Raw genomic sequence first — 13,867 nt, 5'->3', positions numbered from 1 at the left:
ATTGTGTAGAGGAAGAAGTTTCAGAACGTGAAGATCACATTTCTGAAAATTCAGAGTCTGACAGTGACTTTGAAGAAGAGGATGAGACGGAGCATCAGCCAGTCCCAAAACGAAGACGAGCATGGGGATGATGTGTTGTACAGACTGACATGGTTACTGTATGTGTTCAGCTTGTGTTGTGTAAACTGAGCTGAATGGGTTAAATTTCTCATTAAATTCAAAGAAATAAAAATTAGTTGTTATGAAAAACCTTGCTCCATTTGTAAATTTGACGATAAATGTATTTTTTCCACTCATATCTTGACTATAATTGATTTTCTTTTTTAAAATTACATTTTACTTAAAAACAAAAAACGAGTAGCACTTTTTTTAAATAAATGTAATCTAACAAAGGCAAAGGGCAAATATTAACCATATATGCTGTTTATATTGCTTGTAATTGGGGTGAAGTAAACATCGGTTAAGAATTTAATGTAAAATTGTTTGTGTTGAATTTAAAACACCAAAATGCAGCGGCTCCACCAGACCCACAAACACTGGCTGAGGAACAAAAATATGAAAACCACACAAGGGTTAAGATGAAACGCTGTAGTGGTCCGTGATAGAGTCCTCTGTCACATGTGAAAAATGCATGTATACAATATAAAATGTTAATGAAATTGACAATATGTGAGATAAAACACACCTGATACAGTCAGTGTAACAGCATCACTGGTCTCTGAGCTCTGAGAGTGACTTCTCCTCCCACTGCAGGTGTATTTACCGCTGTGATAATTTTCTACTGAATAAAGACTAAACTCCCGTGTTGTTCGGTATGAGCGTGTGTAATCATTCCTCTTCCAGCTGTATGTCCACTCAGTGTCTCTTCCTCTCGGTATCTCACATCTGAAAGTCACTGTCTCTCCTCTGAACACCTCCTTATCAGGCTTTATAATCACCACAGGTTTAGGACTCTCTGTGGAAAAATAAATATTTTTATGTATGAATTAATTCCCAACACCATTATTTAAATGAAGAGTAACATTTTAAACTGAATACAGTAAATCTGCTCACATGTAAATGATTAAACTCTGTCAGAGGTGGACTGAGTCATTTTAACAATCTCTACTAATGAATTAAATGTAGATCACAATGTGAAATTAATCAGATTAATGGACTGAAAATGTAGATCTTTTTCACTATTGATTGATGTCTGAATGACAGTGTGTTTGCTCTCCTGTTTTCCTGATTATTCATCATTAGGAACACTGAGTGTCAGCAAGGGAACAAGAAACTAAAGGGAAAAGATTCACAATAATGCGAGAAATAACTGACAGTATCATTTGTTTACCCTGTTAATAGGTATATTTAATATAAAAGAAAAGAACAGCTCTGTAATACACACCCTTACTCATCACCACACACCTGTACACACACACACACACACACACACACACACACACACACACACACACACACACACACACACACCCCTGTTATCACATCATAACCCCTCATACACACTCACTCTCTCATCTCTCTCATTCTTTCAGATTCTACAGCCTCTTACACTCAGGGGTTCAGTATAAAAGTTCGACCCTCGTCCTCTTCACTCATTCACACTCACCCTTAGCAAAAAGTAGTATACTTAAAGTTCATTTTATTAAGTATGCTTCAGTATAAGTATAGCAAGTATACTACAGACCATGTACTTTTAGTGTACTAGAAAGTATACAAATTTAATACTTTTTCAGACTAAATTGGAACATTTCAAGTTTATAAACGTATACTTTAAAGTTCATTTTAAGTTTGCAAAAGTACACTTTAAAGTATACAACAAGTACACTCATCTATATACAAGGATGTGATTTTTCCGCGAATTCGCGGAATTCCGCTTTTTTCACCTCAAAATTTGAAAAAAAAAATTTTTCCGATTTTTTGCTCAAAAATCCGCATTCATATCCTATTCGTTCCGACTTTCAGTAATTCCGTCATTGAGATGAAACGAGGTACGTGATTGGCCCATCGCTCTGTAACAACCAATGAACGCGCTTGTTAGATAGCTGTACGTAAGCTCGCTTCAAACAAAGAGTTGAAAGATGGCAGCCTCCGTGATCGAGCGTAAAGATGCACCTGATCATCAGTTGCGTGCGTGCGTGCATGTGTGTGTGTGTGTGTTTTTAAAGTAAATAAACATGGGGGGGCGGCATGGTGGTGTAGTGGTTAGCGCTGTCGCCTCACAGCAAGAAGGTCCTGGGTTCGAGCCCCGGGGCCGGCGAGGGCCTTTCTGTGTGGAGTTTGCATGTTCTCCCCGTGTCCGCGTGGGTTTCCTCCGGGTGCTCCGGTTTCCCCCACAGTCCAAAGACATGCAGGTTAGGTTAACTGGTGACTCTAAATTGACCGTAGGTGTGAATGTGAGTGTGAATGGTTGTCTGTGTCTATGTGTCAGCCCTGTGATGACCTGGCGACTTGTCCAGGGTGTACCCCGCCTTTCGCCCGTAGTCAGCTGGGATAGGCTCCAGCTTGCCTGCGACCCTGTAGAAGGATAAAGCGGCTAGAGATAATGAGATGAGATGAGATAAACATGGGGAAGAAGAAAAAAAACAACCCAGCTCATTTCTTTCCCCATAATAAACCTGTGAGTGGTGATGGTGTCACTGCACGTGCGACAGTTGGGTGTTTTCGTGGGGTGACGAAGGTTGCCGTGGCAACGGGGCCTCGCTTCATCTGTTGCTTCCTGGATGCGCATGCGCACGCTATGAAAGCTGTGGTGAAAAGGTTAGCATCGGAGGCTAAACCTTCTGAGGAGAAAAGAAGGGGCGGTTTTTATTTCAGTTTGTTTTAGTTACGTCCGAAGAAACAGCAGTTTAAATCACAGCTCTAGTTTACAAATCAAAATGGTTACTCAGTGAAAACAAAACAAAAGCTAGAGAGAGGGGGAGCGGTGTAGAGAGAGGGGGAGCGGTGGGAGTTTAACCCGGGAAAGTGAGTCTGTGAGGCGGCAGTGATGCTTGACCCCTCCCGCCTCCTCTCACTTTACCTCAGAGTCTCTGCCAACTTCAGCACAGATTATTTCACCTTTTTCACTCGAAGTTAGTTTTAATTTTCCCTCAAAACTTTTCCCACAGCGTGGATGTAAGGTAATTATACACAATTTTGATTTGTTTATTCAATATTAAAATGTTAGTGCAAATAATACATACTTGCCAACTTTTCAAAATTCTCATGAGGGAGAAAAGTGCATGAAAGACATTTTCAGTTGGCCGAGGGTCTGATGCGCGGTTGAAATGATAAAAACAGTGGATCCCAATTAATTGCAAACACATTTTTTGTGAATGTTGTTTAGTGAAAAAGTGATTTTTATTCTTGCATATGAAAATCCTCAAGTGAGTGAACACTGTACAGTTCTGTATGAGAGTCAATTTCACAGAAAACTATTTTTTTTTTTTTGTCCAGACGTGTTTTGTTTACATTTTGAGATTTCTAAAACCTTTTTATGGTCTCATATGATAAAACATTATCAGTTCTACCTTGCATTTCAAAATTTGACTACTTTGGTTCATAAATGTGTATTTTGTAGCAAATTTTAGGGTCGAAAATGAGCAAAAATGGCTGTTCCACTGAAAAGAGACTTTTTTTCAGACATGATTCTTAATGTTAGACAAAGGTGGAATTGAAACTTTTTCATGTTCAACGACAAGACTGTGGAAACCACAATGGACATATGATGTCACAAATTGAAAATGCCATTAAGAAAATATATTTTTTTGATGTTTTGTTAATTTTTGTACCTGTCCCAGAGGTTTGTGTCAGTTCTGTTACCGTGATTTAATCACATAACAAAAATAAATGCTCCCAAAAGCTATTATTGAAATTATTTGTTGCCAAGGATCTACATATTCTCACCTTTTATATGGATGACAGAATGAACTGAATCTGAGAATATTTACTTAAAAATTTCAGTTTTGGTAAGTAGTCTATGCATGACTAATTTTTTTTGTGTCAATCCTGTTACCCTGTCTAAACGGGGTGTGCAGTAATTTAATCAAATATTAGAAGTTGCCATACATAAGAAGCAAACTGGGAGACTACCAGGAGCAATAGAGTTTAATAAATAATGGTGGATGAATTCTTATGTTGCATCATGTTTGTTTGAAAAGGCGCATTTAGGTATGTTCAACTTCTACAGTAATTGAAAGTATAAATTATTTTTCCTTATACAATTTTCTATTTATTCTAATGCAGTTGATTTAATTTAGAATTTTTAGGTTTCATGTTTTGGCTTTTTGTCAGTTAAGAATCATTGAATTTACTATAGGGGCTCAGAGTTGCATGTTGACCATTAAATTGGCTTGAATTTGTTAATCATGACAAGTTTTTTCTTGTGTGTTTGCTTGCCATTTTAGTACAATTTTTAAGTCAGAAAACCCCAGAACCCAGGAGCTTTAAGTTTGCTTGGCATATTACTTGTAGCTTACTATTTATATACTGGAAATATACTCCTTAAAGTATTAAAGTTTACTCAGACTGTATGTACACGAGTGTGATGCATTGACAAAATCACAAGACAGAATGTTGAAAACAAGTTTGATATATTTTCAAACATTTCAAAAACAAAGACCTATGAAATCAAGTCCTTCCTTACTGGAGAAAATGAAAGGAAAAAGTGCACATTTGCATGTACAAATGTAAACATAATGGTCTCTTCAAGATCAAGTCCTTATTTGTAAAAAGTGGTAAAGCAAAACTTGTGCATATGCTTGTAAAAATGTAAACATAGCATCTTCAACTGAGAACGAGGGTTATGTATATAACCGCGGTTCTATGAGTTTCGGATGACCGCCAGAGGCGGTGCTTTCAGCACATGGATATCCATCACACGAACATGCAGGTCGAGTAATAGTAACAACAAAGTCACGTGTGACCTGGGTGACGTCACCCCGTGACCCCGGCATAAAAGACCGGTAAACCCAGGAAGTGACCTCTTGGCAAATCTTCTCGTGTACACTCCGAGTGACTGCCAAGCTCTGGCGGTCATCCGAAACTCATAGAACCGCGGTTATATACATAACCCTCGTTCTATTTCGTTTCTCCTGACCGCCAGAGGCGGTGCTTTCAGCACATGGATGACTAATACCAACCAGGTCATGAGGAGTGCCTACCCGTACTCAGTGCTGCTGCGACGGGCCTGGAATGACAGCCGTTGCCACAGGATTATGTGGGACGACATTAAGACGGTAAAACCTGGTGAAGGTGCAGCTGGAAGCCCAGGAGGCTGCGCTGCATATGTCTGAAGGGGGCACGCCCTTCAGTGATGCCCATGAGGCCACCACGCCCCGTGCAGAGTGCGCCCTGACAGCCGGAGGAATCGGGGAGCCACTGTGCCTGTAGGCATGTAATATGGCCTTGACTATCCACTTGGATAGCCTCTGCTTAGAGAGTGCCAGACCCCTCCTCGGCCCTGTGTGGCACAGAAACAGGGCGTCACTCCTACGGAAGCCCTCTGTATGGGACACGTACACCCTGAGGGCGCGAACTGGGCACAAAAAGTTCCGACCTCTCACCATGGCCCGCCTCGAACGCCACAAGGCTAAGGGGCTGGTTGGTGAAGGTAGCAGAGAGGGTCTTCGGGAGGAAAGAGGGGTTAGGCCACAGAGTGACCCCCCTGTCGCCGGAGTGCCACTGCAGACACTCCCCACTGACTGACAGCGCGTGTAATTCTCCGACGCGCCTCGTCGATGTAATGGCCAGAAGAAAGCAGTCTTCAGGGAGAGCCATAAAATGTCTGCCATGAGCAGGGGCTCAAACGGTGCGTCGCAGAGAGCCTGCAGCACCAAGTGAAGATCCCATGTGGGTACCCGGCTCCGTCGGGGGGGGTCTCAACCGGAGAGCACCCTTCAAGAAACGTGCCACCAAGGGGTGGGACCCCACGGTCCTTCCCCCAACTCTGGCATGCTGAGCAGAGATGGCAGCTGCATAGACCTTGATGGTGGCAGGAGTAAGACCCTTATCAAACAGAGACTGGAGGAACAGTAGAATGGTCGGCAGGGGGCAGCATGTAGGCTCCTCCCCCGAGTTAAGCACCAGTTGGAGAAAAGCCTCCATCTGTTGGCGTAGAGGGCACTGGTGGAGGGTGCCCGAGAGCTTGCAATGGTGTTGACCACTGCCGGCTCACAAAGACCTAGCAGGGGGTCCGGCCCTTCAGCGGCCACACCCAGAGCTGCAGACGGGCTGGATCCGGGTGCCAGATCTGCCCTCCCAGCTGTGATAGCAGGTCCGTCCTCACTGGCAGGCACCAGGGGTCGCCGTTCAGAAGTTGCAGCAACTTGGGAACCACACTCGGCCTGGCCACCGAGGGGCGACAAGCAGCAGCCCGTGGTGGTCCATCGCAACCCTGTGTAGGGTTGGCACAATCAGCGGCAGAGGGGGGAAGGCATACAGCAGTTGCCTCGGCCAAGCATGCGCCAGCGCATCCTGGCCCAGAGAGCTGGGGCCGTGGAGGCTGAACCACAGAGGGCAGTGTGTCGACTCCCAGCAGGCAAAGAGGTCCACCTCTGCCCTGCCAAAACGTTCCCAGATGGCGAGAACCACCGCTGGGTTGAGTCTCCATTCCCCGGGATCGGGGTCCTGGCGGGACAGCAGATCCGCTGCCCTGTTGGCAGTGCCTGGCAAGTACATGGCACGCAGGCTCAAGAGATGTCGATGGGCCCACCGCAGAAGTTGGCCGGCCACTTCCAAGCACTGGAGGGACTTGGTGCCTCCCTGGTGGTTGATGTAGTACACTACCGTAGTGTTGTCCGTCCGCACCAGAACGTGTCTGCCGGCCAGGCCTGGGAGGAAGTGCTGTAGGCCGAGGAACACAGCCCGTAGCTCCAGCACGTTGATGTGCTGCTGTCGCTGCCCTGGACTCCAGTAGCCTCTGACGGTCCAGCATTGCCAGACTGCACCCAGCGGAACACCCCGCAGAAGGTAAGCCCTCCTCCTCCATGGACGGAGGAGCCTGAAAAAAGTATCCGTCACCTTCACGAGCCTGTGCCCGTGCAGCACCGGGTGGAGGTGGAGACCGTTGAGCCACCTCTGAAGCGGGCGCAAGTCCAGGAGTCCCAGTGGGACCAGGGAGGAGGCTGCCGTAAGCATGCCCAGCAGGCGCTGAAAAGGTCTTCAGGGCGAGTGACCTGCCATGTCTGAAGCGGCCAAGCAGCAGGCGGATGTTGTGGATCCTGGTCTGGGAGGGGGTTGCCATCAACGACCTCGAATCCAGGTGCATGCCCAAGAAAGTCGTCTCCTGGCTGGGCACCATCGAGCTCTTCTTGTAATTCACCCTGAGCCCCAGCTCTGCGACATGTGAGAGCACAGTCGCGATGTCGGTGCGGGCCTGAGCTGCTGACCATGAACAGACGAGCCAGTCGTCCAGGTAAGGCAGGACACGCAAACCCCTTGCCTGAAGTGGTGCCAATGCCGCTGCCACACACCTGGTGAACACACGGGGTGCCAGCGGTATCCCAAAGGGCAGAACATTGAACTCGAAAGCCTGGCCCTCGAAGGCAAACCGCAGGAACTGCCTGTGGTGTGGCGCAATGGGAACATGGAAGTAGGCGTCTTTCAGGTCGATGGTGGCAAACCAGTCGCCTGCCTGGATGTGGTGTAAGACATCCACTGTACGCAGCATGCGAAATTTCATGGTCTTCAAGTGGGAGTTGAGGGACCTCAGGTCGAGGATCGGGCGGATACCGCCGTCCTTCTTCGGAACCAGAAAATACCTGGAGTAGAACCCACCTTGCTGTCTCTGCCTGTCGACGGGAGAGATTGCTCCTTTCTCCAGGAGGGTGGGGATTTCCTGCCGGAGGACGAGGGACTTCCCCGGATGGCTCACGGTGGTGTGTTTGACCCCATGAAAACGCGGCGGTCAGCGGCAGAACTGGATGCGGTAACCCTCGGTGAGGGTCACCAGCACCCAGGGGTCTGGGGTCAACGCTTTCCAGCTTTGGAGCTGTTCGCTGGAAAAGCAGCCGACCGCTGGCGCGCTGATGTCAGCGCCGTCCAGAGCGCCCCCGTCGGTCACCATGGGGGCGACGAGGAGCGGACTGGGTGTAGGGGGCGGCACCGCGGGTCCGGGAGGTGGTGGGGGCGACGAAAGTCATCAACCCGTCTGGTCTCCTGGCGGGTGCGTGGCCGAGACAGAGTCGGTGTGGGCCCCCTGGAGGACTGGGCAGCATTGCCATGGCGGTGGACCTGGCGGAGGCCAGCGAACTGCTGCCGCGCCTGGACGACCTGGGCACTCCGGTCCAGGGCTTGCTGAGCAGCCTCGCCAAACAGCTCCCCGGGGACAACAGGGAGAAAGCGCAGCACACGGCGGTCGGGCTCGGCCAGAGGGGACTGTGCCAGCCATACCTGCCGGCGGGCGAGGGTGAGATACGACATCAGCCGGCCCAGTTCCCGCGACGAGTAGGCAAAGGCCTGGAGAGCCACGTCGCACAGCTCCCGTGATGCCGCGCTCGTCCCCTCCAGCGTCTGGGCCAGGGCCAGCAGCAGATGGGAAATGGAATTGTCAATACGACCCATTCATGCCGCCGTGTCGTATCCCCGCACAATGAGGTCGTCGGTCGCACGGCATTGGGTGCGGGGGCATCGAGCGTCAGGCCGCAGAGCCTCGTTGGCCGAAAGGACGAGGGCAGCCACAGAGGGCTCAATGTTGGGCATCTGCTGGAGGCCGTAGGTAGGGGCGTCCTGCATTGCTGCCAGGGCCCTGCAGTCACTAGGGAGGTGGGAAAGGCGTCTAGGGTCCGCCCAACACCTCTGTAACTCCTCGATGTATGGGACCGAGGGCAGAACAGACAACGAGGAAGGCTGTGTGGAACCTCTGAAGAAAGCGCTCTGATGCTGGGCCACCGGGGGCGTGTCCAACCCCAGACGGGCCAATGCAGCCCTCAGCGTTGGCTGGATGGATGAGCGTCCGCCTTCCGACGCTGCCGCGGTGCCATGGCTGGTGGCCTGGGAACTGGCCAGAGAGGTGGAGTCGTGACCAACAGACCCACCGCAGTCAAAGCTCTCCGACGCCCGGATCGACAGTTCATCCAGGCCGCGTGCATCAACGGCCGGTGACAGAAGCGGTGGTGATGGTGAACGGTCGGGCTGCCAGGCAGAAGGGGTGTCTGCGGGAACACTGCTGCCCTGTGGCGGAGGCTGGAGATTCGCCAGCAGGGCCTTCATCTCCTCCAGCTCGGTGGACATCACCTCCACCTTCCGAGCCAAATCGACCGAGCGCTTCTTTTTCGCCTTAGACGCGGAGACGTGTGGGGGAGCCCCACGGCGCTTGCTGGGCCCCGCTGCTGCAGCCGGCACCATGTCCTGTCCCCCCGAGGCCCGGGGGATGTCAGACGGAGGATCCAACCAAGCCAGCCTGGCGGTCCGCGCAGCCACACTCAGGCACATGCAGTCTGCGCAGGCCATGTCCGTCAGCCCGTGCCGCAGGTGATCAATACCCAGGCACGAGGGGCACTCGCGGTGGCCGTCCTCCGGCTCGAGGGGGGCCCGGCAGTTGCGCAGCGAGAGAGTAGGTCCATGACACCTGGCTGGCAGAAGGGAACTTAAAAAATAGGGCGAGAACACCCCAAGTAAGTATCCCAATATAAACAATCAGGCGGCAATGAAAAACGACCGGGCGAACACACCCGTGGTCGGGAATATTAACAAGGATAGGCGCCGTGCGCCACAGAACTGATAAACAGCGGCGAGAAACACCGCTTTAATTTAAATGAATGAAAACCGCTTACCTGAACGAAAGCAAGCCGGCCTCCAGCGGCGAGGACACGCCTCGGAGGGCTAGTCAGCTAACTCCACCGAGCGAGAGCGCTCAGCTTAACGGAGTAACAACACGAATACAACACCCAAGACAGCCGGCCCGTGAGCAGGCCGGAGACAAGGCTACACAAAATAAGGCGGTCGATAATATTAACAAGGATAGGCGCTGTGTGCCACAGAACTGATAAACAGTGGCGAGAACACCGCTTTAATTTAAATGAATGAAAACCACTTACCTGAACGAAAGCAAGCCGGCCTCCAGCGGCGAGGACACGCCTCGGAGGGCTAGTCAGCTAACTCCACCGAGCGAGAGCGCTCAGCTTAACGGAGTAACAACAATACGAATACAACACACAAGACAGCCGGCCCGTGAGCAGGCCGAAGGCAAGGCTACACAAAACAAAGCGGTTGATAATATTAACAAGGATAGGCGCCGTGCGCCACAGAACTGATAACAGCGGCGAGAAACGCCGCTTTAATTTAAATGAATGAAAACCGTTTACCTGAACGAAAACAAGCCGGCCTCCAGCGGCGAGGACACGCCTCGGAGAGCTAATCAGCTAACTCCACCGAGCGAGAGCGCTCAGCTTAATGGAGTAACAAATCAACGAATATAGCGACAAGAGAAAAGAATTGGTGGACTTAACGCAGTTTCTTGGAGGGTGCGTAAGCACAGCCCCAACCCTACGGGTAACAAAACTAACACGCGCTTTGTCCAAATTCCAACTCGCAACCTGCAAACGCGAGAAGATGTAAGAGGTCACTTCCTGGGTTTACCGGTCTTTTATGCCAGGGTCACGGGGTGACGTCACCCAGGTCACACGTGACTTTGTTGTTACTATTACTTGACCTGCACGTTTGTGTGATGGATATCCATGTGCTGAAAGCACCGCCTCTGGCGGTCAGGAGAAACGAAATAGAACTAAAGTCCTTCCTTGTCAAAAAAGGTAAAAGAAAAGTGCACACCTTTGGAACCAAAAATAAATAAGTCAAAAGTTTTTCTGTTTTTGTGTATGATTTTAAGGTACATAAAGATAATGCAATTGAGCACACATACTATATACTGTAAAGTTTTAAACTCCAGCATTATATTATATTAATATATAAATTAAATGTTAAGCATGAGTCAATGACTTGACCTTATTATGCACTTGGAGCAAGATATACTAAGTATTAGGACTTTGTGGCAGAAAAACGTAAAAAGTACAAGTCTTAGTATAAATGTACTTAGTCTTAGACTTTTGTTTATACTTTTCAGTATAAGCGAAGTATACTTCACTATACTATTCTTAAGTATATAAAATATAGTTTATAAAAAGTCAACTTCAAATATACTTCCTCAGTTTTAGTAAAAAATAAGTATACTCATAGTACACTTGAATAAACTTCTTTTTGCTAAGGGCAGGCAGGTCTCGACTCGAGCATGTTGATGTTTCTGAAGCAGTAACTTTATGAAGCCCCTTTTACAGCCTCTGAGCTGCTTGTTAAAAGAGTTTTACAGGTTTTGTTGGTGACATTTTCGACCAAATCTAAACTAGTGTTGTGTCACCAGTTCACCTCACACCAGCGCTGCTCAGCCGTGATCACACTGTCTCTCTTTAATAACTCTCATAACATCAGTTAGTTAAAAGAGTTCTCTGTATGTCATTGTCTAAATATTGCTATATTGTGACACTGTTCACATGGTGTTTATATGTTCAGTGTTGTACAGAATCATTTAACAGAAAGCCTCTTACTCACCAGTAACATTTACCCAGAGTGCATCACTGTAGTGTGTGTAGTAGACTGGGTTTCCTCTTCCAGCTCTGCACTTGTACGGACCTCCATCAGAGACTCGAACTGATCTGATGGTGTAGTTGTGTGATTCAGTCTCAGTCTCAGAGCTCCGTGTGGGTGTGATCCAGTAAATCTTCCATCCAGCAGACTGCAGCTTCAGTGTACAGTACAGAGTCACTGAGTTTCCTGTCAGTGCAGCTCCTTTAAGGTCTGATCTGAGTTCAGGTTTAGGTTTTTCTGTTAGAAATGAAACACAAGCTCAGGGTGTGAAGTCTTTACCGCACTAATCACTTCTACAGTGAAACACAGTATTACTGTCTCTGTGATGACGCGCCCTGTAGATAAACAACTTCACCTTATGATGACTTTTCTATTGTTTTGGAATTTTAAACTCGACAGATGTTGAGGATGAAAATAGTGATATTAAATTTAAATGTTCACTGTGATCAGAGTGAAGGTCAAACAATAACTGATGTGTGATTATGCAGATCTTCAGTCTCTTTCTCTTCTCTATACCATTTTATTTCAAAGGGTGTCTCGAGTAAAAGTGATTTTGAGTCACTGAAGACATATTGGAAATGTTACATCTTGTTTTTTTTTCTTCTTTTGAACACTTGTATTTTTCCCCAAGTGTTAATAAAAGTGAGTAGTATTGCTGCCTGACATACTGTATGTACAGAATGTGGTTTGGCATTGTCTTGTTGAAATAAGCAAGGCCTTCCCTGAAAGAGACATCGTCTGGACGGCAGAATGTTTCTCCAAAACATGTACATATCATTCAGCATTAATGATGCCTTCCCAGATGTGTAAGCTCCCCATGCCATGTGCACTAATGCACCCTCATACCATCACAGATACTGGCTTTTGAACTGTGTGCTGATAACAAGCAGATGGTCTCTCTCCTCTTTAGTCTGGACGACATGGTGTCCATGATTTCCAAAAATAATTTCAAATTTCAATTTGTCAGACCGCACAACATATTCCCACTTTGCTTCAGTCCATCATGAATGAGTTCAGGCCCAGAGTAGGCAGTGGTGTTTCTGGGCATTGTTTATATTTGGTTTTAACTTGAATTTGTGGATGCATGGATGCAGTGATGAACTGTATTCACAGACAATGGTTTTCTGAAGTGTTTCTGAGTCCATATAGTGATTTCCATGACAAAATCATATCTGTTTTTAATGCAGTGTCGCCTGAGGGCCCAAAGATCACGGGCATCCAGTGTTGGTTTTCAGCCTTGTCCCTTATGTTCAGAGATTTCTCTGGATCTTTGAATGATATTACAACACCAGTTCAAAAAAAGTTGGGACGCTGTGTAAAACAGAAATAAAACCAGAACGTAAAGATTTGCAAATCATGGAAACCCTATATTTCATTGAAAATAATACAAAGGCAACATGTCAAATGTTGAAGCTGAAAAATTTTATTGTTGATTGAGAAATATATGCTCATTTTTAATTTGATGTCAGCAACACATTTCAGGAAAGGAGACGGGGCAACAAAAGACTGAAAAAGTTGTGTAATGCTAAAAAAAAATTGGTTAATTGGCAACAGATCAGTAACATGATTGGGTATAAAAAGAGCATCCCAGAGAGGCAGAGTCTCTCAGAAGTAAAGATAGGGAGGGGTTCACTGCTCTGTGAAAGACTGTGTGGGCAAACAGTGCAACAATTTAAGAATAACATTCTTCAGTGTAAAATTGCAAAGAATTTGGGGATCACATCATCTCTGGTACATAATATCAAACGATCCAGAGACTCTGGAGGAATCTCTGTGTGCAAGAGACAAGGCTGAAAACTGACATTGGATGCCTGTGATCTTCAGGCCCTCAGGTGACACTGCATTAACAGCAGACACGTGTCTGTAGTGGAAATCACTGTTTGGGCTCAGGAACACTTCAGAAAACCATCGTCTGTGAAAACACTTCATTACTGCATCCACAAATGCAAATTAAAACCAGATATAAAAAATATCGAGAAACACCGCCACCTTCTCTGGGTCCGAGCTCTTTTACGATGGACTGAGGCGAAGTGGAAAATTGTCCCGAGGTCTGACAAATCAAAAGTAGAAATTCTTTTTTGAAATCATTGATACCATGTCCTCCAGGCTGAAGAGGAGAGGGACCATCCGGCTTGTTATCAGTGCACAGTTCAAAAGCCAGTGTCTGTGATGGTATGAGGGTGCATTAGTGCACATGGCATGAGTAGCTTGTACATCAGGGAAGGCACCATTAATGCTGAATGATATATACACATTTTAGAGCAACATCCAGACAAAATCTTTTTTCAGTGAAAGCTTTCCTTCTTTCAGC

At 47.1% G+C, this 13,867-nt stretch overlaps 1 protein-coding gene across 1 annotated transcript in view; it reads right to left on the bottom strand.

Moving 5' to 3' along the window:
- The window catches only part of LOC132885533 (titin-like), a 978,782-nt gene that overhangs the window by 892,164 nt on the left and 72,751 nt on the right, over positions 1 to 13,867 (bottom strand). The window contains 2 exon segments of the mRNA XM_060920287.1: positions 686 to 955; positions 11,602 to 11,793. Coding sequence (XP_060776270.1) covers positions 686 to 955; positions 11,602 to 11,793 — 462 coding nt within the window.

The sequence above is a fragment of the Neoarius graeffei genome, chromosome 1, assembly GCF_027579695.1.
Source record: "Neoarius graeffei isolate fNeoGra1 chromosome 1, fNeoGra1.pri, whole genome shotgun sequence".
NCBI lineage: Eukaryota > Metazoa > Chordata > Actinopteri > Siluriformes > Ariidae > Neoarius > Neoarius graeffei.
This window is presented reverse-complemented; position numbering and strand designations above follow the sequence as displayed.